Source organism: Pseudonaja textilis, chromosome 18, assembly GCF_049901715.1.
Source record: "Pseudonaja textilis isolate UNSWEBS1 chromosome 18, rPseTex1.2, whole genome shotgun sequence".
NCBI lineage: Eukaryota > Metazoa > Chordata > Lepidosauria > Squamata > Elapidae > Pseudonaja > Pseudonaja textilis.
The window spans coordinates 700,881-726,788 of NC_142007.1; the positions used below are offsets into that span (position 1 = coordinate 700,881).

The 25,908-nt window shown below is 52.8% G+C and overlaps 2 protein-coding genes and 1 long non-coding RNA gene across 17 annotated transcripts; 2 read left to right on the forward strand and 1 right to left on the reverse strand.

The window, feature by feature from the left end:
* Positions 1-377: 377 nt before the first annotated feature.
* LRRC47 (leucine rich repeat containing 47) lies at positions 378-6,140 on the forward strand. The gene is made up of 7 exons (XM_026725445.2): positions 378-1,151; positions 1,955-2,389; positions 2,575-2,691; positions 2,971-3,086; positions 3,597-3,699; positions 4,077-4,166; positions 4,891-6,140. The coding sequence occupies exons 1-7, from the start codon at positions 453-455 to the stop codon at positions 5,095-5,097; spliced, it is 1,767 nt and encodes a 588-aa protein (XP_026581230.2). The 5' UTR covers positions 378-452; the 3' UTR covers positions 5,098-6,140.
* Positions 1,644-10,083, reverse strand: LOC148124441 (uncharacterized). 2 transcript variants are annotated; one of them, XR_015739875.1, is made up of 3 exons: positions 9,991-10,083; positions 4,202-4,335; positions 1,644-2,509 (listed from the first exon to the last, which is right to left on the reverse strand). It is a non-coding gene; the product is annotated as an uncharacterized LOC148124441 (long non-coding RNA). The 2 variants fall into 2 exon arrangements; XR_015739876.1 differs by lacking the exon at positions 1,644-2,509 and adding an exon at positions 3,048-3,185.
* On the forward strand, positions 7,443-25,806 carry ZNF362 (zinc finger protein 362). 14 transcript variants are annotated; one of them, XM_087915165.1, is made up of 10 exons: positions 7,443-7,461; positions 13,139-13,303; positions 15,150-15,355; positions 17,752-17,815; positions 18,416-18,662; positions 18,984-19,305; positions 19,921-20,145; positions 21,131-21,209; positions 22,114-22,272; positions 22,684-25,806. In XM_087915165.1, the coding sequence occupies exons 4-10, from the start codon at positions 17,753-17,755 to the stop codon at positions 22,798-22,800; spliced, it is 1,212 nt and encodes a 403-aa protein (XP_087771291.1). In that variant the 5' UTR covers positions 7,443-7,461; positions 13,139-13,303; positions 15,150-15,355; position 17,752; the 3' UTR covers positions 22,801-25,806. The 14 variants fall into 14 exon arrangements, with proteins under 14 accessions (XP_087771291.1, XP_087771294.1, XP_087771296.1 ...); XM_087915162.1 differs by lacking the exon at positions 7,443-7,461 and adding an exon at positions 10,079-10,153; XM_087915164.1 differs by lacking the exon at positions 7,443-7,461 and adding an exon at positions 10,413-10,691.
* Positions 25,807-25,908: the final 102 nt, after the last annotated feature.

Consider the following 25,908-nt stretch of genomic DNA (forward strand, 5'->3'; position numbering starts at 1 on the left):
GGAAAAGGTCTATGGTGGCTTAGAATCATTGATGGCTACATTAACCAGAAAGAGGCCATGATGGACGACCAAGTTAGGGACACTTGCCCTGGAAAAGGTCTATGTAGGGTTGAGGCTTCCTTGATGCTGCTAATCCAGGGGTCTCTCCAAAGTGGGCAACTTTTAAGACTTGGGGACTTCAACTCCCAGAATTCCTGACGTCCGTCCCAAGTCTTTGGAGAGACCCCTGGCTCGTTAAGATGGATGGACTTCAGCTCCCAGCATTCCCCAGGCGGGAAGTCCGCCCATCTTAAAAAAAGAACCCAGCTTGAGAAAGGCCGGTCTTAAAATGTCTCGGCGCCTGCGCAAAAGGCGAGGGCGGGAACTGTGACGTAAAGGGAAAGAGACGGCTGTGCCTTCGCGCTCCTCACAGGACGTCACCGCGCGCGCCGGAAGCGGCCGGGCAAGCAAACATGGCGGCACCTGAGGGAGACGAGGAGAGCTGGCCCGAGCTGGCGGCGGCTGTGGCGGGCGGGCGGCGGGAGCTGCGGCTGGAAGCCGGCGAGGCGCTGGAGCGGAGGGTCCGAGCGGCCGGAGGTCGCCTCCCCGCCGCGTTGGGCGAGCTGGGTGCAGCGCTTCGCTCCCTGGAGGTCCGCGGCTGCCCGGAGTTACGTGAGCCCGGCGCAGCGCTGGGCCTCCTCTCGGGCCTGCAGGCGCTGGCGCTGCCCGGCTGCGCGCTGGGCCCGGCGGGGCTGTCCCTGGCCGGGCGGCTGCTACCTGCCGCGCTGCGCTCGCTCGATCTGTCGGACAACGGCCTGGAGGAGCTGCCGCCGCAGCTGGGCGGCCTGGAGGGCCCCGAGGTGGAGACGGGGTCGGCGGTGGCAGCCCTGCCCGAGCTGCGGGTGCTGAACCTGCGCCGCAACCGGCTGCGCGCCCTGGGCCCCGGGCTGGCCCGCTCGGCCCCCGCGCTGCTGGAGCTGCTGCTGGGCGGGAACCGGCTACGCGCCCTCCCGGGGACGATGCTGCCCCCACCGCCGCCGCCGCCGCCCGCCCACGGGGGTCGCCGTCCCGCCCCTCCACCCTCGCCTCTGCCTCTGCTGGGCCTGCTGGAAGCGGCCGGGAACGAGCTGGAGGTGCTGGGCCCAGAGGTGGCCCGCCTGGCCGGGCTGAAGGTGAGCGAAAGACCAGAGGAGCCAAACAAGGCAGGCCCAACCCAGCAAATGCACGAAACTTCAGGATAGGCCAGTGGGTCACGTTTCATTAAAGCACACCTACATATAAGGGAGGACTAGAAGACCTCCAAGGCCCCTTCAGATTCCTCTCCCAGCTCAATTCAATGGAAGGGCTCCCCTGCAGAAGCTGTGGTTGCTCCATCAGTGGAGCTCTTCAAGAAGAGACTGGACAGCCATTTGTCCAGAATAGTATAGGATCTCCTGCTTGAGGAGGCAGCTGGACTAGAGGACCTCTGAGGCCCCTTTCAGCTCTGTATTCTACATTATATGCAGTGGGTGACAGCGCTGGCTGAGAACATCTAGTGATGAAATGGGGGGGAATAAATTCACACAGACACATAGTCATAAAACATTTGTTTTTAAACTTTAGTTTTCCCCCAGTGCTGTGCATTTCTGTAATGAGGAGAAAATATGTCTGATTGCTACTGACTTCAGGGACTAAAGATATGGACATTTATTAGTGTCATAAAACATTCCGATTTTGGAATAGAAAACACACACACACCAATGATGATGGCTGTGACTTCCCTACTAAGAATGTGGAAGGGGTGAAGGTTTGTGGTAAAACACTTCCAAAACGATGCCTAGCACCTCTTAAGTTCACCGTATGAGCTGTTGCCCTGGCACCTGTTGTGGTTTTTCAGCTGAGGCTGTCATGCCTGACTGAGAGGGCAAGACTTGTTCCTAGGGATTTGCTCTCTTTTCTTGGTGGAAAACAACCAGCTCTGTGTCCTTTTTTCCAGACTTTGGATGTCTCCAATAACAAGCTCTCCGAAATCCCAGCGGAGCTGGCTGACTGCCCGAAGCTGAAGGACGTCAACCTGAAAGGCAACGCCCTGAAGGACAAGCGGCTGGAGAAGATGGTGAATGGCTGCCAGACCAAATCGATCCTGGAGTATCTGCGCCGGGGGAGAGGCAAGCAGGAGGGTGGCACTGAGAGAGAAGAAAGCCGGAAGAAGAAGCGAGAGAAGAACAAGAAGAAAGGAAGCAGCGATGACGAGCTGGAAGACGCCCAAAAACTGCTTGTGAAAATCCTTCACATCTCTGAGAGCCCAGCGCCATTGGTGGTGAAAGCCAGCCCTAGCGTGAAAGATGTCCGCCCTTACATTGTGTGCTGTGTGGTGAAAGGCATGGATTTCAGCACTGGCAATGCTCTGAAGAGGTTCCTCTCCATTCAGGTGGGGTTCCAAAAGGGACGCTAAGCCGTTATGGACCCTCCTGCCCCTCCCATGTAGAAAACCCTTCTGTCCTCAAGTCCGGCTGTTCCTGATCAGGCAGCAGGAATTTGGCTTGAAATTCTGGGAAGGAATAGTTCAGAATAAGTCTAAATCTGATTTTTTTTTTCTTTTAATCCCATAAACAGACAAAGCTCCACGAGGACATTTGTGAGAAACGAACCGCGGCCACCATTGCGACTCACGACCTGCAGCTGGTGAAAGGGCCACTTGTCTACGAGGTTCGGGCCCCAGAGGAGTTGAAGGTGGGATATCCCCCAGCAGAGGGCTTTGTGGAGGGAAGGTGGAGTCCTTGCAGGCGTTTCATGACCCAAGTAGGGAACGTAATCAAGGCTGGGAGCAAACTCCCTCTCTGTTCTAGCCCTGAGGATGTTCCCTAGTTGGGTCATGAAACACAGACAGCAAAGCAACCCAGCTCAGAGAGTACCAAGGACCCCACAGCTATAAGTTGCTTGCCTGTTTCTTCCTCGGTCTTTCTCCCCTTTCCGAAGCTCCCTATCTTGAAACGGTTTCCCGTGTTTCAGATCATCCCCCTGGGCCGGAAGGAGACGAAGGCCAACGACCTCCTTCGCCAGTTGCAGGCCGAAGCTGAGGAACAGCGGAAGCAGAAGAAGAGACAGAACATCTCTGGATTGTACAAGTACGTCATAAGTTTGAGGCAGAGGAGAGGAAATAGGCTGGAGCACGAGTTCAAGAGCTACCACGACTGTAGACTAAACAGGGTTGTTGGCAAGGTTTCCTAAAAAAACCCCAACCAAATAAACCCAGAATTTACATTAAAATTTAGTTTTAAAATAACTTATTTTACGTATTTATCCCAGGATTAGCAGCAGGGTTTCCTAAGAAAAACTCCCATGATTGTGTACACAAATTAAACCCAGGTGTTTTACAAAGGAACTGAAAAACCCAAATGTGGATTTAAAAACTCAGCACTGATGACTCTGTCACGAAGCTTCTTGTGGCTTAAATACGCGTTTTGATCTGCCTCTCGGCTGCTGCTCTTAAAGATGTATCATTCAAGTTTTAATTTTATTTTTTCAGACAGTGGATCAATCTAGGGCGATTGCTTCAGACTTCCATGTTATTTTGTGTTTATTGGACTGTCATAGCGTCCTAATAACATGGACCTTCTTCCTTTCAATTTGGGCAGGTACCTTCATTTGCTGGATGGGAAGGAGAATTATCCCTGCCTGGTTGATGCTGAAGGCGCCGTGATTTCTTTCCCTCCTATTACGAACAGCGAGAAAACGAAGGTCAGGGGGCTTGGCTGAGCAGCGGGTGGGGAAGGGGCTGGGATTCCAGACCAGTCCTTCAAGCTGCCAATCACACAATCGAGGCAGCTTTGCATATAAATAAATTACAATCGAGGAGGAGTCCTTACAACCACAGTCGGGACTAGGATGTACTGATGATGATACCTAGCTGGGTCATAATGCAAGAAAATCGCCACGCTGAGAGAGCACCAAGGACCCCACAGTCCTCTTCCTCCTCCTGTTTTCCTCAAATCTAGCACTTCCCCTTCCCATCTAGCACTGATGATGTTACGTAGTTGGGTCGTGTACATTGAGGATGGCTTCTCGCAGGGATTGCTTTGGAAAACGGCTAATGTTTTCTTTTTGGTCTTTTCAAGCTTGGGAAAACGACCACCGACTTGCTTCTGGAAGTGACCAGTGCCACTAGTCTTCAGCTGTGCAAGGACGTGATGGACACGCTCATTGTGGTATGTCCTCCTCCCCCCCCTTCCCCGCCTCTCACCTCAGGGCTGGGAACCATGGGCCTCGGGGCTGTCAGGAATTGCAACAGGGCATCTGACAGCTGGGACACGTTATATCTCTGACTGGCTGGTAGCAGGTTTACAGGTAGTCCTCAACTTATGGCCGTAATGGAACCTGCCAGTTAAAAAGTCAAAAGGTGTGAGAGTCATAAAACAAGTCAATCACAGGACCGCCCCCATTTTATGGCCTTTTTTGCAGTGATCACGGTGATTGTAAAGTAAACTCAGCGGTCATTAAGTGAACCCGTTGTTCGCAGTGGGTGTTTTGGCCAAAGCCCAGAAGGAAAAACTGGATTTCAGCAAAAAAAAAAAATCCTGGCTAGGTGACTGCAGGACGTCAGTCAGTCATGCATGCGGGCCAATTGCCAAGCACCCAAAATGTGATCCTACGAACACAAGGAGTGGGGGGGAAGACTCCAGAACCAGGCCTTAAAATACTTTGGGGGGGTTCCATCATGATTAGATGGCTGGTCGTAACTCGAGGTGCAACTCTCTCAGCCGAGAACGCCTTCCCCTCCTGGCCCTTGATTGTCATGGAGCCCAGGACCAACCGTGGGGCTGGGACCCCCTTCTGTGCTGGATTCTGCTCTTTTCAGGAAGCTGAAATAATCTCCTTTATTGCGGTGGTGGTTATTATTATTATTATTATTATTTATTATGTGAATTGCAGAAAATGGCCGAGATGAACCGGCTGAGTACAGTCAGCAAAGACGGGGAGGGGGACTTGGATCCCGAAATCCTCCGGCCCGAAGGCAGCCCCCCCAATGCCCCCCTGACCTTGGAACAGGTCCGGGTTGTGGACGCAGAAGGCAGCCTAAAAGTCCTCTACCCGTCGAAGACGGATCTCCACACCTCCCTCCTCACCGTCCTCCACTAAGCGCCCCTCCCCCGGGGGCTTTTCATAAAGGTTTCCGGGGGGTCCCAGCGCTCGGCTCGTTTCGCCAGCCGCAGCTGGAAGCCTTGAGCTGTTATTGGAGGTCGCATGAATTTGGGGTCAGCTTGCTTTAAATCCCCCTCCTCAGGTGGCCGGGGCGGTGTCACTTTTGATCCCTTGCCAACGAGCGTACATCGGACGAAGTTATTTTCGCCAAGGGGTCCCTCCCTGGGGACGTAATTTTGCTGTGCTGTGTGATGGTGTTCCTTCCGTGGGAGAGAGGGGAGGCTTGGTGGTCTCAAGGATTGTTCCTACGGCAAGGGTGGCGTTTCCCTTTCCTTCCCTGCCATGTGGATTCTCCCAAGAGAACTGGGGTGCTGTGCCTGCCCCAGCTTGGCCCTGGGACCTTGGGGTGGGCCAAGTGGCCCCTCCCTCCTCCCAACGGTGGGGTGCTTGGTGGCCTCGAAGCTTGCCGTCTTTCTGCAGACGTTTCACGACCCAACTAGATAACATCATCAGTGCTAGAATGGAGGGGGGTCTGTACAGAGGAAGAGGACTGTGGGGTCCTTGGTGCCCCCTGAGCTTGAGGGTTTTCTTGCAGATGTTTCATGACCCAGCTAGGGAACAACATCAGTGCTAGCAGGGAGAGGGGTTTTCTGGTTTCTAGCAACGATGTTACCTGGTTGGGCCACGAAACGTCTGCCAGAAAATTCGGAGAAAGTACCGTGGACCCGCCCCCCCTCGCCCCAAATTCAACCCCGGTCTATAGACCTCTTCCGTGAGTGACAGACGGTGCTCCATCCATTGTTTTCTGTTTCACCAATGCTGGCCGAGAGTTGTGCTCACGTTCCAGGTCGTAGAGATACAAACCGGGTCTTCAGGACAGCGCAAAAGGTTTTTAAAATCCCCCCAAAAGACACGCTTCCGAATGTCAGGCATTAGGCCTGCTAGTTTTACTGGAAATTAAGACTGTCTGAATCTCCAGCTTTGGGGCATTGATCATTCCCCGCCACCCCAAAAAAGGAATAAAAATGTTCAAAATCTCAGTTTTTTTGGCCTCTTTTGTTCAGCAGTTGGCAGTCCTGGGGGGTGGGGGGTTGGAGTTAACAGCCTGCAGCGAATGGGGGGGGGGGGTGTCACACCCAGTAAGGACAAACAGAGTCCAAGGATGGGGGGGCTTTCAACCAGAGTGCCCCCAAACTCTGACGTGCTTCGGGCTTGTTTCTACTGTGACCCAAGATTCGGGGTTTATGCAGAAGCCAGAGAGCTTGACCAGCTGGCCTGCATTCATTATGACTTCTATCCGCAATCCCTTCTGCATTCCAACCGGAGGCGCTGCTCTAGAGCCACTTGCAAGGCTGAGAAACTTCCCACAGCCTTGGAAGGTGCATGGCTTAGTTTCACTTTCGTTTTCAGAGGGGAATGATTTCTACGGAACCCCTTTGGGCTCAAGAGAGGTCGCCACAAGGCTCCTAAAACTCGATTTTCATCCTGTGACCATTAGATTGAGCTGCGCTGCAACCTACAATCTGAATACACATTGTCTCTTGCTCCTATGTATATTGAATCAGGGTGAGGGTTTTGCAATTTTATTCATATATATTTTTTGAGCTGTAAGCCACCCGGAGTAAATCAATAAATCAATGAATAAATAAATATTGCCCGTAATAAATATGAAAAATATTGCAATGTGTTTAGACCATAGGACATACTGCCCCTGGTGGAGGACTTGAAATGTTACAGGCTAAATAAAGAACTAGGACAAAGCATTGAAAATATAGGACAGTCTTATTTCTTCTCCCTGCTGTGCCTGCAGCAGTTCAGTGATCCACCAGGGGGCAGTATGACCCATAGGTTCAGGGAAGGGGGGGTCACAAAAATAGGGGATGAATAGAAGACTATTATAGTATCCCAAAATAAGTTTTATGGGTCTTCAACTAGAACTAGAATGGCCTTTTTAAAATATATCGTACATCTAATAAATAAAACAAATATCCTTTTTTAAGTTTATTGTGCATCTCGGATATTTGTAGAGCAAAACAGCAGTTCATAACAATAATAAACTGACCACAAAAAATATTTTGCTGTCCTTTTGAAGTTGAACTGGTGAAAACGCCTTTGCTGGGTGTAATTGCCCCAGGGCACCACCAGGGGGCTGCCGCCCTGAGCTGCAATAGCTCAGAAGAGCCACAGGAGGGCAGCAATCTAATACTGTCTAATAATAAATTCCTCCAGCAGGGAGGGCAGTTCCCCGCCTCATGGGAACCTGCAATTTCAATTGGATAATTTATTTTTAATTTCAGGGCCGGCAGTGAAGCTGCAAAGGGAAAGGCAGACAATTATGGGATGGCAAAGGAGAGCAAACTGGTAAGAAAACCAAGGATTGCAAAGCAACTAACAAGCCTTAAAGGAGCAATGGGATTCCGCAGGTTTAACCTACGTTGTGTGAATGTGTTGCAGAGAAAGAGTGGAATTTGGGGAGGGGGAGACGCTTCCCAGGAGCCTTCCAGGTGGAGCTGGGTGGGGGTCTCCAAATGTGGCCCCTCTAAGACGTGTGGACTTCAACTCCCAGGATTCCCCAGTGGGGAGCCTTAACGTCCGTGGTTGGAGAGCCCCGGAGTCTGGGGGGGGAGGGGGCCTCTGAGACCCAGGCCCGCTTTCAGCCCCCCCCCCCCTTCTCCCTGCTGGAAGAAATGGGAGGGAGGTCGTTGGGGCTCATCCCCTCCCTCCCAGCTGCAGGGAGAAAACTGCAAACCCAGCCCTGTAGCAAAGGCCTCCCCTCCCTGGGGGGGGGGGTCCGGCCAGCCTGCCATGCAAGGGGGGGGCTGCAAGGCAGAGGGCCCCTCCCTTGTTGCTCCTGGCCAGCCGCCAAGCTTCCCCTCCTGTTTGGCTTGGCAGAGGCCAGGCGCTCGGATCAGCAGCTTCTCCTTCCAGATTCGGCTCAGGGGGGGGGGAGTTTGGGGGGGGTCTCTGCCCACCTGGGATGAGGAGAGGAAACCAGAGCTGGGAAGTCTTCAGCCACAATTTGCCCTCCAGACGTTTTTTGGCTGGGGGAGGGAACGGGTTTGAGTCCCGCCACTCGGCGCTCAGCTGAGACCAAGGCAGCCCTGAGCTTCCTCCCACCTGAACTCCAGCTCCCATCATCCCCAGTGACCGGATTCTACCCCCACACACACCAGCCTCCCCCAGGACAGAAAACGCGACTTAATACGACCCCAGCAGAGCCCAACGTTTCCGCTGCTCAGTGAGACAGTCGTGATGCGAGTTTTGCTCCATTTTATGACCTTTCCTGTCACTGTCATTAAGTGAATCACTGCAATTGTTAAGTTAGTCACCCAGTCATTAAGCGGATCTGGCTCCCCCACTGACTTTGTGGGTCAGAAGGTCGCAAGAGGGGATCAAATGCAACTGTCGTAAGTCCGTGCCAGTTGCCAAACCTCTGGGTTTGGGTCACGTGACCCTGGGGAATGCCGCAACGGTCGTTAAGTGTGAAAAGCGGCCCTAGTGGCTTTTGTCAGCACCGTTGTGACTTCAAATGGTCACTAAATGAACCGTTGTAACTCGAGACCCACCTGCAATATCGCTTTGTGTGAATCTCCAGCAAAGCAACAAAGGAGAATAACAAACTTTCAAATAATCAAAAATAGATTTTTTTTAAAAAAAAAACACTATAATAAAGTAACAAACTAACCCTGATTTTTTTATGGGGGGGGCTGTTCCTTTGGATTTACCTATCGCAGCTTAGTGCCCCCCTTGTTATTTCCCTCCTTGCAGCCCCCTCCTCAAAGAGGCCCATATCCCCCTCTTAACTTGGGAGGGGCTGGATTAAAAGGGGAGGGGGTCACAAAACATGATTCGGGGGGGGTGGAGTCAGCAATCCAAAGAGGGATCCTGAGGTTGCTATTTCCTGGATGGTGGGGAGGGGTAAGAGCCCCTTCATTCACTTAGAGACCTTTTGGGTCTGGGGGCGGCAAAGTCCAGCCCAGGAATGCAGGCATCCCAGCAGGGCTGTGGAAGGAGAAGCCCCCTCTCTCCCCCCGCCTCTTCTTAGATGCTCTGCGAAATCTGGAGATGCAAGGGGGGGTGACTGCCCCCCAACTGGCCCCTCCCACCCAGAATTCACCCCCACCCCCCTGTGTTTCCTTGGCTGCAACCCCCCTGCCCTGCCCCCCCTTCTCCTGTACAGTAGGAAGCCTCCAAAGTGTTTTGAAAAGGGGGGGGCGAGGGGGGCAAAGAGGAAGACACCCTGCCAAGCTGAGGGAAGGGTGTGTGTGTGTGTGTGTGTGTGTGTGTGTGTGTGTGTGTGGGAGAGGGGGGAGAGAGAATAAGAGAAAGAACGAGCGAAAGAGAAAAGAAAGGCTGAAAGAGCAAAAGAGGGAGAAAGAAAGAAAGGAAAAGAGAAAGAGAGACAGACAGAAAGAGAAAATTGTTGGAAGAGACAAAAGAGGAAAAGGGGGAGTGAGAAAACAGAAGCGAAAAAGAAACCACCTTCCACTCTTAAAAAGATTTTGCAAAGTTTCCTTATTTTTTTTTTCCTGCAAAGGCAAAGATTTTTCCTTTTTTTTAAAAAAAAGCCCCTCTTGAGGGATCTGCCCGAGGGATCTCGGAGCCTTCCCGCGGACCCAGAAGGGAACTGTCCTCCAACCCGGAAGATTTGAACTAACCACCCAGCGAAAGGGGGGGGCACCCAGAAGGGGGGGAGGGGGCCATAGACGCACCACCATCCTACCTTCAGCCCAGAGGGGGCAAAAAAAACCCCACCAGCCGCCCTTCCACCGCCACCCCCTCCCCCCAAAAAAGCCCTGAACGGGTGAATGTTTGAGGGGGCAAAACTAACAAGACCCCCTCCCTCCTCCCTCCCCTCTTTGCAAAGAGCCCCTCCTCCCGGGAAGGTACCTGGGCCTGAGCTCTTATTTCTTCCCTTGACTTCTTGAACTCCAGAAGGCGGGGTGGGGTGTGCGGGGGGCGTGGGAAGGAGGGGTCGGAAGGAGAAATAGAGTTTGGGAAAATGTGCCCGTTTGGGGCAAACTTGCCGGCGACCCCTCCTCTCGCTCTGCAGGTCAGTCTCTGGAGGAAACCGGGGGCGGGAGGGAGGGGAGGGGGGTCTCTCTCTCCCTCCTCTCTCTCTCTCTCTCTCTCTGCAGAGGGGGCCCTTTGCAACAGAGGACGCTGCTGCGGGCTTTGGCGGGGCTCCCCAGCTCGGCTTTGGGTGGGGGGTCTCTTCTCTGCCCCCCCGCCCGCCAGGGAGGAGGGAGGAGGAGGAGGAGAGACAGAGGAAGGCTGGGGGGGGGGGGGCGCCCCCTCTCCCTTCTGCAGACGGCGGGCGGCGGCGGGGCAACGGGCGAAAAGCGAGCGTGTCTATTCGCCTAGGAAGTCTCGCCTTCTTCTTCTTCTTTTTTTTCCCTAAATAAATAAAACGCCGGGCGATTCAAAAACCGCGATCGGGGGATCGAGAGAGAGAGAAAGCAGATCCTTTAAAAAAAAGCCCCCAAAAGCCCCCAAAAGCCATGCTGATCCAAGAGCCCCTTTTCGGCGCAGCCTTCCGGCCAGGACCGATGATCCCAAAGCAATAAGCGGCGATGGCTAAGAAGAGCGAGGTGGACCTTCTTCTTCCTTTGGGGTTCAGCCTGCTTGGGGGCGGGGGGCGGCCTGGCGCGGTGGGGAGAGCCCCCTGTCCTCCCCCCGGCGGGGTCTCCGGGCTGGCTGGTCCCCCTCCCCCCAGATCTGCAGAATATGGCGTCCCCGACCGGTTTTAAAAATAACACTGGCTGCCATTTTTTGCGCTCTTTTGTCTGCAAATTTTCATCAAAACTGGCCCGGCCCGGAGGGGGTGGGCGAGGGGAGGAGGGCCGGGAGCGGGGAAAGGGGGCGCCGGGAGGGTTGCTTTCTTTTTTTTTTTTCCTTCCCCAAAGGGGGAAAAATCGGATTTATTTTATGTTTGTTTTGCAATTGGCGGCGGAGTTCGCCTTGCTCCGCTTTGGCATCGGGATTTCCTCGCGGGGGTTGCAGACCTCGGGGGCTTTGAGGGGGGGCACCGGGCCCGAACTGGCGATGTAAAAAAAAGGGGGGGCCGAGGCGGCGAGCAGCCCCCAGCCCCGCTGCCGCCTCTGGAATTCCGCCTCTTTCTCTCCACGCGTGTCGCGGAGGGCGCGGGAACCGAACCCGCGGACCAGGCAAAGGCGAGCCGGAATCTCGGGCCGAGGAAAGGAGAGAGAAAAAAAAACCCACAGGAAATGCAAAATGTATCTTTTCGGGTAGTTGGTTGGCTGGGGGCGTTATTTATTTATTTATTTATTTATTCCCCTCCTTCCTTGCTCCAAAATGGTGGGGATCCGTTTCTCTTTCCTTCCTTTCTTCCTGCAAAAAGAGCGAGCGCTCCGCTGAAGGACGATGCCACGTTTGCTGAGGGATAACCGGGCAACTTGGCACGGTTCGTGGGGAGGGGGGGGGGTTGCACGGGCGGACGCGGGGGGGATTTTGCCTCCCCGGTGTGGGTTGTGTTTGTGTTGGGGTTTCCTGCGCTTTTTCGCGGATTTTCTGACTTTGGAAGAAGTGTCGGCCTTTGTGTTAAATAGATAGAGGTGGATATGGATTTATGGTTCGCCTTTCCCACCTCTACTTACGCGATCCCTGGTGTGTATCTGGAGTTTGTTTGCCTGGGGGGGCAGGAAAGGGGGGGTCCAGCAGGAATTTCTTGGGGTGGGGGCTAGGATGATCTCTGTGTGTGTGTGTGTGTGTGTGTGTGTGTGTGTGTGTGTGTGCAGTAGCTCTTTGGGGGGGAGTGCTGGAAATGCCTTTTTTCCCCACTGGCTGCATGGAGGTGTGTTTGTGTGTTGCCTTTGTGTTATTTTCCAGCAGTTTGGGGCAGCCTGGGGGGGGGTGGGGGGTGGGGGGGGGGTCTCCATCCAGAATCTGAAATTGTGCTTGGTTTCCTTAGCCGCCAACTCCAGATAAAACTTTGGGGTTTGGGGTCCTGCCGCTCCAGGCCTTGGGGGGGGGAGGGAGGGGGGCAGATTTTGGAGGGGGCAGAGAGGGGGGGTGTCCTCGGTTTGGGCCTGTTTGGATGGCTGGGGAGGAAAGGGGCAAAACATCAGTCTGAAATCCTGTACAACACAGGTAGTTCTCAACTTACAACGGTTCATTTGGTGACCGAAGTTACAATGACTCTGAAAAAAAGGGACCTAGGACCATGATCACGTGATCAAAATTCACACGTTTGGCAACCGACTCATATTTATGACGGTTGCGTTGTCCTAGGGTCGCATGGTCCCCTTTTGCGACCTTCTGACCGGGTTCCTGACTGGACAGTGGCAGAGATTCACTTAGCAACGGTGGCCAGAAAAGTCGTAAAAAGGGCCGAAACTCACTTAATGACGGCATTGTTTAGCAACGGGAATTTCAGGGTCAGTTGTGGCCGTAACTGGAGGACTGCCTGTCATTGCAGGTGTTTTCCCTTTGGAGAGGCGTGGGGTTTGGTGAGCTGCGCGTGGCACAATTTGGGGGGAGGCTTCAACAAGGCGTGGGGGGGGGGCGGGGCAGAGGGACCCCTCCCTTGCCCTAATCATGATTGTTGAGTTGTTAAGCTGTGTTTTGGGGCTAAAACGTGGCTTTGTGTCTGGAGAGGTTGGCTTTAAGTCACGCCACCCTCCAAACTCTCCCTTCGAGAGAAGCTTGGGTGGCCATTTGTCCGGGGTGGTAGCAGGGCTCCTGATGTAAGGGGGCAGGACTAGATGACCTCCAAGATCCCTTTGAGCCCTAGGACTAAAGAGGGACCCCCGCACAGGCTGAAATTGGGGCACGTGGAAAGTCAACTGGCCGGGAAATGGGGAGGCTGCGACAGAGGCCTAAAGTTCTGCCTCGGTGTCAAGACCTTCTTTTCAGCCGGCTTGAGCTCCACACCCCTTCGTGAGGGACAACTAGTTGCGAGTTTTCCGCCTCTGCACTGAGGGGCTCTCCAACTTTAAGGCAGCTTTAAGCCTTTGTGGACTTCCACTCCCAGAATCCCCCAGACACCCATGCCTGTTTCTTTTCTTCCACTGTCTAGAGCGGAGAGTTTGCAGAGAAGGGCACCGCGAGAGAGTAAGTAGGCACACAATGGGAATACCTCTATCCAAAGGATGCCTTTTTGCCAGGGAATTCTGGGCGTTGAAGTCCATCCATCTTAACGTTTCCCAAGTTTGGAGAGCCCTGTCTTAAAAAGTTTTTTCAGGTATTTGGTTCCATTTTATTCAGTTTTATATTGTTTGATGGAACTTATCGTAGATTCAGAGAAAGCCTTTATCAGACCAAAGGCCTCTCTACACAAACACAGTTTCCTTGGGTCTCCTACATCTGGCCTTCACCTGTAGCCTTGAGGACTAGAACCTTTACAGTTGTCCTTACTAATTTGACTCGGCCCGAATGGCAATTATGTCAGCAACTTGTGGCAGTGAGTTCCCCAGGCCGGCCATCTATCTGCCTTGTACCTGACAAAATAAGTCAACAACTCCCTAAGATGGAAGGGGGAAAAAAACCCCGGAGAAATATCTAAATATTATGTACATTTGAAAAAGACTTTCCCCTAAAATATACCTAGTGGGATCTTTGATTTTCATTTGGAGAAATGCGGGGTCCAGTTTTTAATATCAGAAAACTACAGTCTTGAGGGCTATGCAGTTTTTTGTTAGATAGATTTCCACCACCCCCAACACCGATCTGTTTGAGTCTTTTGTTTTCCCAACTTTCCAGCAAAGTTAGAAACGTGAATTTTAGGGGATTTTTCTCTCCCTCCTGCGGTCTTAAATCAAAGGAGATGTATTTGATTTTGCTCGTTTATTTAATTTTTTTAATGAAGCAAAGCAAACATTTTAAAATGTCATGTCTGCTAAACTCGCATCTGAAATGTTTTGAAAATCCAAGTTAGTTTGAAACTTTTAAACAGGGAAAAATATAAATAACAAAAGCTCCTTGCTGTATGTGCTACAGTTTATTTGTATTTGAAAACATGGTTTGTTTGTGGTTCAGTGTGTTTTGTAAACGGATTGTGGTTAAAAACAAATAACTCCTTAGCATATTGAGTCAAGCGCTGAGATTTATAAAACAGAATTTGTGGTGTGATATAATAGGTGAATCCAGCTCATGTTGGCCAACTCAATAGACCACGATTAATAGAAATCATGGTGTTTTTGGCCAGAAACTAGAATTAAACCACAGTTTCCAGCAATAAAAAAGGTTGTACATTACAGTCACATAACTTTGTGACTCTGCAAATATCCATAAATGCGGGCTGGTTGTTGAATGTTGAAAATGCAGTCACCTGACTGGAGAGATGGCCGTTACAACTTTAAAACCATGTTGTAAGTAGTACTGGGAAGGCCTGTCATAACTTGGAATGGTCACTAAGAGAGGACTACCTGCAAGCGGCTCCTTACTTCAGCTGTTGCTTTCAGTTTTGACCGCTTCTGTGGCATCTGAGGAGGTTGTTTTATTGTGATGCTGGAGGGGAATAGAAAACTACACTGTGTGTTGGGAACACAACTGTAGTGTTGTGAGGATGCGATAGAAGGGTTGTGCTTTATTTTAAGAATAGAAGGATTTGTCAATTTTTGTGAATTTTTCCCTTCTTGATGGGAAAAGTAGCTTCTGAGTGTTGAAAGCCAGCCCAAATAAAATTCTTTCCTTCCTTCCTTCTTTCCTTACTCTCTTTTGTCTTTCCTTCCTTCCTTCCTTCCTTCCTTCCTTCCTTCCTTCCTTCCTTCCTTTCTGCATTTTTGCTTTTTTCTTTCCCTTCTCCCTTCTCTTTATTGGAAGCCGGAAGCCTCGGGGCGCATCCTGCCTCCCCTAGTGCAGAGCCCCCCATTCTTTCTAAGCACAGCTGGCCCAGGCTAACCAGGTTCAGCGTATTAGGTGACTGGAGCAGGCCGTGAGGTTTTGCCAGAGAGGTTGGATTAAGAGTAGCTTTGGCTCTTCTGAGGTAGACTGCCCCTCCACAGGAGGCTCCATCTCCTGCCCAGGCCCGCGCTCAGTGCTCGGCCGCTGCTTCTGTGTGAACCATTTCTTATTTCTCTTTGTTTCAGCCAGGCGAGAGGCCGGGCGGCCTCCCAGGCACAGCCTCCCCCTGCCAGGGGCCGTAGCTTGTATTAACTGCAGTGGGGTAGGATCTGGCGGAGGCCGGGCAGCCCTCCCGGCCTGAGCCCAGCGGCCGGTGCTGGTCCCTGCCTGCACCAGAAGGGACGGTTTGGAGTCACAGCAGCACCCTTCTTGCCAGGGTTCAAGATACCCCGTGAGTACCCAGCTCCGGTTAACGTCTTCCCTTCTTGCAGGGCTGCGATCGGACCCTGCAGCGCCCCAGCGGCGGCCAGGCCTGTCCGTCCACCTCTCCATCCCGGCCTGCCTCCTGCCTTCTTCCCCAGGCGGCTGGGACTTCAGGTCCTGTCCCCCATTTCCTGGCTCAGGGCTACGGAGAAAGCAGGGGGCTGAGAATACGCCTGCGGCTCATCCTTTCCAAGGGGGATACGTGCCCCCTTCTGGGTCTGGGACCCCCTGATACCCAGGGGTGATTTTCTGACGGCCACTTGGAGGGATTGCAAACCTGGGTTGAAAAGCTGAGGGCTCCTGGGGGCTCTCTGAGCTGGGTGGTTTCCTTGCAGACGTTTTGTGACCCAGCTAGGTAACACCATCAGTGCTAGAAGGGAGTAAGGTTTGCAGAACGGAAGATGGGGAGCGGGGAAGGAAGAGGAGGTCTGTGGGGTCCTTGGTTGCTCTCTGGCCTTGGCTGTCTTCTTGCAGACGTTTTGTGACCGAACTAAGTAATAATTATCAGGATTATTGCCTTCTTTTTAAACTCCATCCTTCCTTTTATTTTCTTTGCCACCTCAAATGATTCTTAGCCCCAACCATCCCAGTTAAAGTAAAGACCCTTAAAAAATAAGTGACCAGGATGTATCTGTGTGACTCGGATGCTGGGCAGTTTGACCAATCGTGATTCAAAGGAGGCTTCTTGAACGGATGCTGAACCTCTGGGGGGGGGGGAGGTGGCACCCAAAGTGGAGCTGGATTCACACCGACTTTGTGCGCGATGACGGATGGATCTTGCGGGGGGATCAAGGAAAGATTGCAAGAAAGGAAAGCGAGAGAGAGAGAGAAAGAGAGAGAAAGGTTGACATCTGGATGCGTCTTGGTTTAGATACATGTAAGACGAGGTCATGAGAAATTCTGGCAGGATTTCAGGGTTTTGCTACAATATCCCACCACAATAAAAATTGACATAAACGATGATACAAATCGCATCAGCTTTTCCCTGCACTTGCTACTAGTCCCGTTAACAACAATGTTGTCGTTTCCAATCCCAAGCAACCAAAAATTTCTTTGCCGTCATTTAAAATGAGGTTTCTCTCTGGCTGTGGTGGCTGAGTTGAAGTGTGTTTTCTCAGTTTAAATTATTTGTGTCGTTTAATCCACAAGCGCTGCACTCCTCTCTGCTGGATGGTTGGTTATTGTTGTTTATTATTGCTGGAGATTGCTTAGGAGTTTTGGGTGGACGTCGCAGCTTATCGGTAACTCCAAAACGGGAAAATGTCAAAAAGAAAGAAAAGAAAAAGTCATTTCTTTCTTGTGGTTTTCGTGTTCCAGTTTTTTCCCTGCCTTGAATTTTCCCCCACCCAGGCAAAGTGTGAAAGGTTTAAAAGTGGGTCCAAATTAAAGCCAACCCTTTGTTTTGTGGGCGTGTTTTAAAAATATATATTTTAAGTTATCCGCAAGTATTCAACTTTGGTGGAGATTGAAAGATTTGAGTCTGTGTTTATTTTTGACGGGAGTTTTTTTCCCAATTCCCTCCCAACTCCACCAGTAAAAACAAACAGTCCTTTTATCCATTCAGAGACCAGGATTTGCGGGTGCCACAAGTTTGGGGGTGCTCTTCACTCAACAGTTTGGCTGGTCTCCAATCTGGTCTCTTTGGGTTTAAGTGGGAGTCTCTGTGGGGTTCCTCTCTTGCTTTTCTACCCGAAACTGGGTTTAAAAGAGGTTTGTGGCCTTAACCGGTCTTCCAAAAATATAATTTAGCTGCTTCTCTTGCTCCAAAACCAGAAAGTCCTCGACTTACAACTAAAATGGAGCCAGAATGGATGTTGCTAGGTGACTCAGTTGTGTCAAGTTAGTTTTGCCCCATTTTACGACCTTTCTCGGCACCGTTCTTAAGTGAATGACGGCAGTCGTTCAGCTAATCACATAGTTGCTGAGTGAATCTGGCTTCCTCCTCGACTCTAATGGTCTGAAGGTCGCAAAAGGGGCACTGCGGCCGTCATAAATACGAGTCAGTTGCCAGGCATTCAGATTTTGAGACCGGGAGGCTGCAGCCGTCATCAGTGTGAAAAGCCAACCCCAAGTCCCTTTTTTCAGTGCCGTTATAACTTTGGTCACTAAATGAATTGTTGTAAGTCGAGGACTAACCGAAGAGCGAGGTGGGGGGGAGCAGAATTTCCAGGGTTCTGCAACTGTTTTTTTTCCCCTGTGGTTTATTTTTCTGTTTGGGGGTTTATTTGGGGTTCTGCTGAGCCCCTCCCTCTTTTCTGCAGGGCCCCCCCGGGGGGGTTTGGGGGGAGGAAAGGGGACCCTGTGGATGCAGGAGAACATCTGGCCTGACCCATCCTCCCCTCTTCCCTCCCCTTTTCTCTCCAGAATGGCGGAGCCGCGCTTTAACAACACCTATTTTTGGCCACCGCCTCCCACCATGCCCAGTCAGGTAAGAACTGCGACGTCTCGGCTTCCGGTTACTGGTTAGATTTCTCCCCCCCGCCCCCAAAGTTTCTAGCCCTCAAGAACCAAAGTTCACACGGCAGACCCTTCCTTCCTTCCTTCCTTTCTCTCTTTTATAATTTGTGTTTTTATGTTCTTTTAAAAATCTTAATTACGTACATTTTAAGAAAAAGGAGGAGCAGCCCCTGCCTTAATTATATTACTTTCAGCTATCCCGGTGTAGGTTAGAAAAAGGGCTATTTTTCCCCCCTCAAATCATCTTCTAACTTCCATTAATTTTGAGGCTATGCTATCGAAGATCTCCTAGTGGCCTCCGCTCCAAGACGAACCGGTGTGACTCCACTTAGCTTTGAAGTCCAGATGAAGTTTGGGCAGAAATGCCTCGGTTCCACTGAATCAGGATTAGGCCACATTTTTTTCCACTGTTGGTCCTTAAATATGCCTTGGCTGCTGCTATCGAGTGCCTGAATTGCAGGGATGTTTGAAGGTCATCTAGCCTGACCCCCCGTTCCTTGGCCTCCTGTCGCTTTTGAGCCACGATTGTCGGTTGTTCTAGGTGGGTCATTCTCTTCCCTTCTGTCCCCAGCTGGACAATCTAGTCCTGATCAACAAAATCAAGGAGCAGCTCATGGCGGAGAAGATCCGTCCCCATCATCTGCCGCCTACCTCAGTGTCTTCCCAGCAGCCCCTGCTGGTGGCCCCCTCGCCCACGGAGAGCAGCCCGTCCATCATGTCCATTCCTAAGCTCCAGCAAGTCCCGGGGCTTCACCCCCAGGCGGTGCCCCAGCCGGACGTGGCCCTCCACGCGCGTCCTGCCACCAGCACCGTCACAGGTAGGGGAAACAAAAGGGCTTGGGTGCTAGTTCTCATGGTCTCGGGGGGCAAACCGAGGCTAAAGGGGAGAGAGCTGTAGGCATTCCCCGTCTTACGACCACCATAACAACCCAGAAAGTTCACCGTGGAGGGGTGCGGTCATTAAGCGAGGCATTAAGGGGGCAACCTGCCCAACGGGGCACTGCTTCTTCGTTTATAATTTGTTCTCTCTTGTAACAAAAAAGCAATTGAGAGAGGAGAGCCGGGCTGAATGCAGACACTCCTTCCTTCCTCTTCCTCCGGTGCAGGATTTTGCTTAGCCTTTTCCCCCCGACTTCCAGGTTTGGGGCTGGGGTCCCGCACTCCCGCTGTCAGCACTTCCGAATCCAGCACGGGGACGGGGACCAGCACCCCTTCCACGCCCACCTCCTCCAGCCAGAGCCACCTCATTGCCTCCTCGCCCACCCTCATTTCGGGGATCACCAGCCCTCCGTTGTTGGACTCCATCAAGACAATCCAGGGCCACAGCCTGCTGGGGGCCCCCAAGAGCGAACGAGGCCGCAAGAAGATCAAGGCCGAGAACCCCTCGGGGCCCCCGGTCCTCGTGGTCCCCTATCCCATTTTAGCCTCGGGCGACATCGGCAAAGAAGGGAAGACATACAGGTGGGTCAAGAAAACGGGCCCCCCCTTGAAATCAACGGCGGTTCATGGTCCACAGCGAATGCCACGTTTAGCCTCCGAAGCAACGTGGGAATCGGTGGCGCTTAAATTTCCATGTCCTACCTGGCACTTTTTGGTTTGATTAACGGCAAAAGGGTCGCGGTCACAGGCGCAACTCATCTCAAACCCAGCACCTGGCGTACCTGCCCTCTCTTGCTTCAACTCTGTGCCTGTGTTGGGGGTTCGGGGGGGGCGCTGCCCGTAAAGAATGGGGTTTTCCACCGCCTGCACAAGCCCCGAGGCTCCCAATAGCTCTGTGGCTTTGGCACCCTCTGCATTGCAGAGTCATGCTTGATAATGACGTTGCTGCATCCTGTGGCAGCGAGTTCCAGAGATCAACGTCCAGCTCGTTTTTCTGCCCGGAGCTTCCTTTCACCTTCCGTTCCAAGCCTTGAAATCTGAGCCTCCCATTTTTTGCACCCGGGGGCGGTGCGTTCCCCTCCAGCTCCAAGACTTTCACCCTCCACCACGGCGCCAGAGTCAAATCCACGCTCTGGGCAGCCCCCTGAGTTTGGGGCTTGGCGGAGTCCCTAACCCCCCCCCTTCCTTGCTCCTCAGGTGTAAAGTCTGCCCGCTTACCTTCTTCACCAAGTCGGAGATGCAGATCCACTCCAAGTCACACACCGAGGCCAAGCCGCATAAGTGCCCCCATTGCTCCAAGTCCTTTGCCAACGCCTCCTACCTGGCGCAGCACCTGCGCATCCACCTGGGCGTCAAGCCCTACCACTGTTCCTACTGCGAGAAGTCCTTCCGCCAGCTCTCCCACCTCCAGCAGCACACCAGGTAAGGCTCACCCAGCACGGAGGCCCCGGGACGCCCTCCCTCATGGGGGGTGGGGCTCAACGGGAAAAGTGGGGTGACAAGGGAGGGGTAACGCAGCCAGGTGGGGCCACAGCCTCTATGCAGCCTGGGCTCTCGTGCCACTGCCTAAGGTGGGCAGCGAAAAGGAACCGGCATTTGTGCTGTAGGTGGTGTGAAGGCATCTATGCCTAGGATTCGGCCCTTAGTTTAAGCGCTCTGTGCCATTTTATTAGTTCCTATGTACGTTTACACACCATTTTGTCGATTATTTATATGTTGGGCCCAACCCAGGCATCCATTCTCCACTGGGACCATTTAAAATCAGTGGTGCTGAAACGTTTGGACTGGGATGCTTCAAAATTTTTTAAAAAAATGCCTAACTTGACTCTGTTGGCATGTCACACACACACACACACACACAAATCGCACAAAAGAGAAGCGATTCTTTAAGAATCCACTTTATTTTTTAAAAATACAGTCCAATTGTCGACAATGCCTAGGATCCGCTGCATGTCACTTACTTTCAGGTGGGGGTTCTCTTTCTGTTGAAGGCCACTCTGGGTTGCACAAGGTTCTTGTAGTTGAAGTGGCTTTGGACGGTGCTTCTCTGCAGCCCCCTGAAAGCCCCGTGCAGACAATCTCCGTAACCCGCGTGGTTTTTAGGCTCCGGCTGCTCCCCGACAGGCGCAGTCCAGCGTTTTGCGTCTCCCAAGCCTTGGAAAGTCCCGCACGGATGGAGCCCGCTTTCAAGAATAGTTGTTGGGCGTTGTTGGTGAACGCTGGCGGGTCACCCAAATCTTGTCACCTTTGTGTCTCAGGTTCCCCTTAGAATCTAAATCTTTGTCCCTCAAAGCCACAGCACAGAATCGGAGTCTCGGGGTGGAGGGGGTCTCCGCGTGAGCCGTGGCTTTTAGCTAGTGTTTTGAAACGCTTTGTGAAACGCTTCCCGTGTCTGGCTGCCTTTCAGAATCCACACCGGAGACAGACCGTACAAGTGCCCGCATGCTGGCTGTGAAAAGGCTTTCACACAGCTCTCTAACCTCCAGGTGAGGGGAGGGAACGGGGGAGGCCAAGGTGGGGCGGAGGGAGGCGTAGGTGGGAAGTCGAGGCCACAACTTGGATGCAGAGAGTATCTGTTTCCCAGCACATAAGTCGGTTGTGGTTCAGATCGGGTCACTGTAAGCTGGGTGGACTTCAACTCCCAGGATTCCTGTCCTGGCGGGCAGGGGGTTCTGGGGGTTGAAGTCCACACATCTTGCAGCGGCCAAACTGGACCTAAATCTTTCCAGCCTGAACCTGCTTTCACTTTGACGTTCCTTTGGTTTTCTTTGTAACTGTTAAAGGAAGTTGAGGAAGGGAGAGATTAGGACAATTTCCCTGTTATGGGTAGTCCTCGGCTTAGGGCCACAACTGAGCCCAAAATTTCCGTTGCTAAGGAATACATTTGTTAAGTGAATTTTGTCCCGTTTTACGACCTTCCCTGCCACACTTACAAAGTGAATCGCTGCCATTGTTGAGTTAGTAACACAGCTGCTTAGCAAATTTGGCCTCTCCACTGACGTTGCTCGTCAGATGGTCGCAAAAGGAGATCATGGGACCCCGGGACACCGAAACCGTCATAAGTTCATGCCAGTTGCTGAATGTTTGAATTTCGATCACGTGACCCTGGGGATGCTACAACGGTCGTTAGCGGGGGAAACGGCCCTCAGTGCCCCTTTTCAGCACCGTTGTAAATTGGAACAATAACTGAACGGACGGTTGTGTATCGAAATGTCCCGCATCTTGTTCAGGTTGGGGCACTTTGGCTGCAGCCCAGGGAGGCGGGAAGAAGCGCACTGGAGGCTTTCTGGTAGACTGCCCCTGGCCCTGGCGTCTGGCGTCTGGCTGCCTCCGGGGGCCGATGGGCGCTTGGGTTCTGCCTGACTCCTTCCCCCTTTTCACCCCCCACAGTCCCACCAACGGCAGCATAACAAAGACAAACCCTACAAGTGTCCCAACTGCTACCGGGCGTACTCGGATTCGGCTTCGCTCCAGATCCACCTCTCGGCGCACGCAATCAAGCACGCCAAGGCCTACTGCTGCAGCATGTGCGGACGAGCGTACACGTCAGTAAGTGAGCCCCTCTGAGCCAGGCTGCGGGCGTCGTGGGGAGCAAGCGAGTTGGCGAACCCCAAACCCCCCCGGGGGGGGGGAAAGTCACGGCTGCCCAGAGCGCCGCCCTTAAACTTGGGGTGGGGCTGCAAGGCGGGAAGGGCCGAGGTTTGGAGGGCCATTAAGTGGATCGGGCCTCCTCATTGGCTCTGCCAATCAGAAGGCTGCAAAGGGGGCTCACGTGGCCCCAGGACACTGCAACAGTCGCAAGTGCCTGCCAGTTGCCGAGTGTCCCAAGTGTTGACCCAGAGACTCCTGGGGTGCCCCAAGGGTTGTAAGGGTGAAAACGGTTCCTTTTTCCCCAGTGGCCGTTAAGCAGGCCAAGGGGAGGCTGACCTGTGTGGGTGTGCCTGCCGCCTCTTTCCCCAGGAGACGTACCTGATGAAGCACATGTCAAAACACACGGTGGTGGAGCACCTGGTGAACCAGCACTCGCCCCAGAGGACGGAGTCCCCCGGCATCCCCGTTCGGATATCCCTCATCTGAGACGCAGAGAAGCAGCCGCCGCCCTCCGCCCCCGCGCGCGACGGACCTTCGCAAACGCCCGAAGCGAGAAAAGGAGGGAGCAGGACGGACAGGCCTTCGGATTATGCAAAACGGCCGTCGGGCTCTCCCCGGGCCGTTTCCTCAGATTTCTTGACAGTGTACAGCACACTGTGCTCAGGAGGACCAAGAGACACCCCCCATACTCCCTCTGCCCCCTCACTCCCCCGAGCAGCCTCGGGCCTGGACTCTGTTTGTGGAGGGGACGTGTCCTCTTCGACGTTGGGGACAACCAAAGACGATTCCACAGCACTTTCACCCTCCCTTGCTGGCTTCTCCGGGAGCCCCGTTTTCTGGGATTGCAGTGTCCCGTTTTTTTCCTGTGTTCCCTCCCTTTTCTCAATTCAGATCATTTCCCCCCCCCTTCCTCTCTCCCTCCCCCCAAAAGAAAACATTGGCGGAGATTTCGGAGCCCTCTCTCACGCGGAGCACACAATTCTCTGGACTCCACCCTGAAGCCATTGTCGGTCTTCTTGGACAAGGACAGTACCGCAAAGTATTTTGGTGCTAAATTGGAAGGAGACCTGACACCCCGGAAGCGTCAAGAGAGGCAGAGTCTGGCGGACGCAACAAGGCTGCACGCCAAAGGTCGTACGCCTGGATCCACCCGCGGCTGGCTCAACGTCAGGGAGAATTCGTGGGCGGAAAACGGAACCAACCGCTGGTCCTTTTCGAGAGGGGGAAAGTTTGGGGAAGATTGCAAAACTCAGTGGGGAGACCTTGTATGCACTGGGGGGCACTGGGGGGCACTGGGGGCGGAGACAACGGAACCAGAGCACTTGTAAGAGTACGTCAGGAACGCCCGCTGCATCAGATACGGGTTCGACACCCTGGTGGCCTCTTGGGACGAGACCAACCATTGGACGAGAGCCGTCGTGTAGGGGAGACCAGGGTGGCACCTGTGCTGGCAGGAGAAGAGGGCCCAGCTCCAGGGGACGTGCGCTTGGGGGTGGTTCCTTCCATGCACGTGTTTTAGCCGTGTCCAACCTACAACTAGGTGGTTGGGATGTTACATTCCCACTGAGTTGGAAAACCGCCGCTGTCTTTGGTCGATGGGCGTGCAACCTGGCCAAGCGAGTCTTTGAGGGGGAGGACAGGAGGGTCCCTTGCTCTGCCATTTCTCCTCCCCCCCCACCCCCAGATCATCAAGTCTCCCTCCCGCTTTGTGGTCGCCCCAATTCATCTCTAGACGACCCAAAGACGCATCGACGGACGCTGCTACGCCTCCTGGTTGGCACGTGAGGGGCGGAAGGGGACCCTCCATGGTGCGAAGAGGCCACTTGCAGGGAACCCATTTATCTTGGGGGGGGGGGGTCATCCAGGAGCCTTAGAAGGTGGTCTTCCCCAGGCAGAGAGAGGTTACGCGGCTTTTCCATCTCAGGCCTACTGGTTAGTCCTTCTTACACCTGTGGTGGAGCCTGCCCAACACACTTGTTGCAACGGTCGTAAAAGGGGTCCCTCACAGGACCGTCCCAATTTTGCAATCTTTTTCATGGTGGTTGCTAAGCACGCATGGCCTTAGGAAAGAAACACTGTACTCATTAAGTGTACGCCGCTGTTATAGCAACCCGGTGGCTCACTCAGTGACCAGTCAAAGGTCAGGGACTACCTAAGGAGTCCTCCCCACCCCTCGTAGGGTTGGATCACCCGATAGCAATCGGGGCCTGCCTGCCTGCCTGCCTTCCACATGCAAGTAGGGCTCTGGCATCGCCACATGAGCTTGTAAGAGGCATTGCTAAAGAACTTGCATCAGACCAAAAAACAACCACCACCCCCCCATCCATTTTCAGGCAGGACTTTGGTTGACATCATTCCCAGCCTGCTGGCACCCGAAGTCTGGAGGGCAGGTATTTCTCGACTTGGAAGACCTGAGGACTTCGACTCCCCAAATTCCCCGACTAGCCCCGTTTCCTTTTTCTCCCTTCTCCTAGAGCAGAGAGATTGCAGAGGAAGGGACTCCAAGAGAAGAGTAAGCAGGCCACAAAGCGCAGGAAAAAAGAACGCCAGGGCATTGACGGAGTTGAAGTCCACGTCTCTTCCCCACCTCCTCTCCTTGTTTCTGGCTTGGTTTTTGCCTTGCGGGGAGGCACGGGACCCGCCCCGTTCCAAGAAAAATAGCCGGAGGCTGCCTTTTCAATCCCCTCCTCAAAAAAATAATGCCACTGGCTCATTCATCCCCGGCTGAGTTTTGCTTCCATCCTTCGGAAAGTACACAAGACGCCCAGACCGACGGTTGCCTCGGCCACCCCTTGCGGGCAGACGCAGGTGCAACTTGGCTCCCTTGCCGGGTTTCCAGCCATGCCTCGATGTTTGTGGCCTCCACTCCAGCCCCACCAACACCACTGAAAATCCGCCTCTCTGATCCCCCTTTTGCGTTCCCTGTTGTTTCTTTTTGAAAGATTTAACTTTCTTTTTAAAAAAAGGAAAAATATTTTTACGCCTTAAAAGAATCGCTGTTTTTTTTAAGCAAGTTGTTTCTCGCCGTTTATACGGATCTGGTCCTTTCCCTCCTTTTTAAAAAATACTTTTCTTTCTCGGTTTTGAATTGATGTTGTATGATATTCAATATTGTATCCTCTCCTCTTTTTTTTTTTTGGCATGTTAATAACTCTGTAAATAAGACTCTTATACATATTGTTAACATCTTTTTTTTTTTCTATATAAAAGCCCAGGAAGCATCTAGCTAGTGCCCTTGTTAAGGGGGGCGGGCGGGCGGGGGAGGGAAAGGAATTTTTTAAAAAATATATAAAGAGGGAACATCCTTCCTCCCAATTTCTAAAACTTTCATGTTGTGGAAAGAGCAGAGACTCTCCCTTGTCCCGGGCAACTGTTTGCATCGTTTAAGAAAATTTAAAAATATTACCAATATATGAGAAATGATCACTTTTTAAAAGTTGCTTTGTATTCTCTGTTGTGGAAAGCAAATAATAAAATGTCTTTTCAATCTTGGGCTGGACTTGGCGCAGGTTGGTCTCCTTTTGTGGGGGGGTTCGACTCAAGGAAGCCCCCAAGGCCAATGTCTGCATTCGCACACAGACGGTTAAGCTACCG

Excerpts from the sequence above, each read along its gene's own strand:
- LRRC47 (XM_026725445.2), top strand. The coding sequence starts at position 453 with ATGGCGGCACCTGAGGGAGACGAGGAGAGCTGGCCCGAGCTGGCGGCG. Across the intron at positions 2,390-2,574 it reads AGAGGTTCCTCTCCATTCAG|ACAAAGCTCCACGAGGACAT; the intron begins GTGGGGTTCCAA and ends TCCCATAAACAG. Across the intron at positions 2,692-2,970 it reads GGGCCCCAGAGGAGTTGAAG|ATCATCCCCCTGGGCCGGAA; the intron begins GTGGGATATCCC and ends CCCGTGTTTCAG.
- ZNF362 (XM_087915165.1), top strand. The coding sequence starts at position 17,753 with ATGGCGGAGCCGCGCTTTAACAACACCTATTTTTGGCCACCGCCTCCC. Across the intron at positions 18,663-18,983 it reads TGCCACCAGCACCGTCACAG|GTTTGGGGCTGGGGTCCCGC; the intron begins GTAGGGGAAACA and ends CCCGACTTCCAG. Across the intron at positions 22,273-22,683 it reads GCGGACGAGCGTACACGTCA|GAGACGTACCTGATGAAGCA; the intron begins GTAAGTGAGCCC and ends CTCTTTCCCCAG.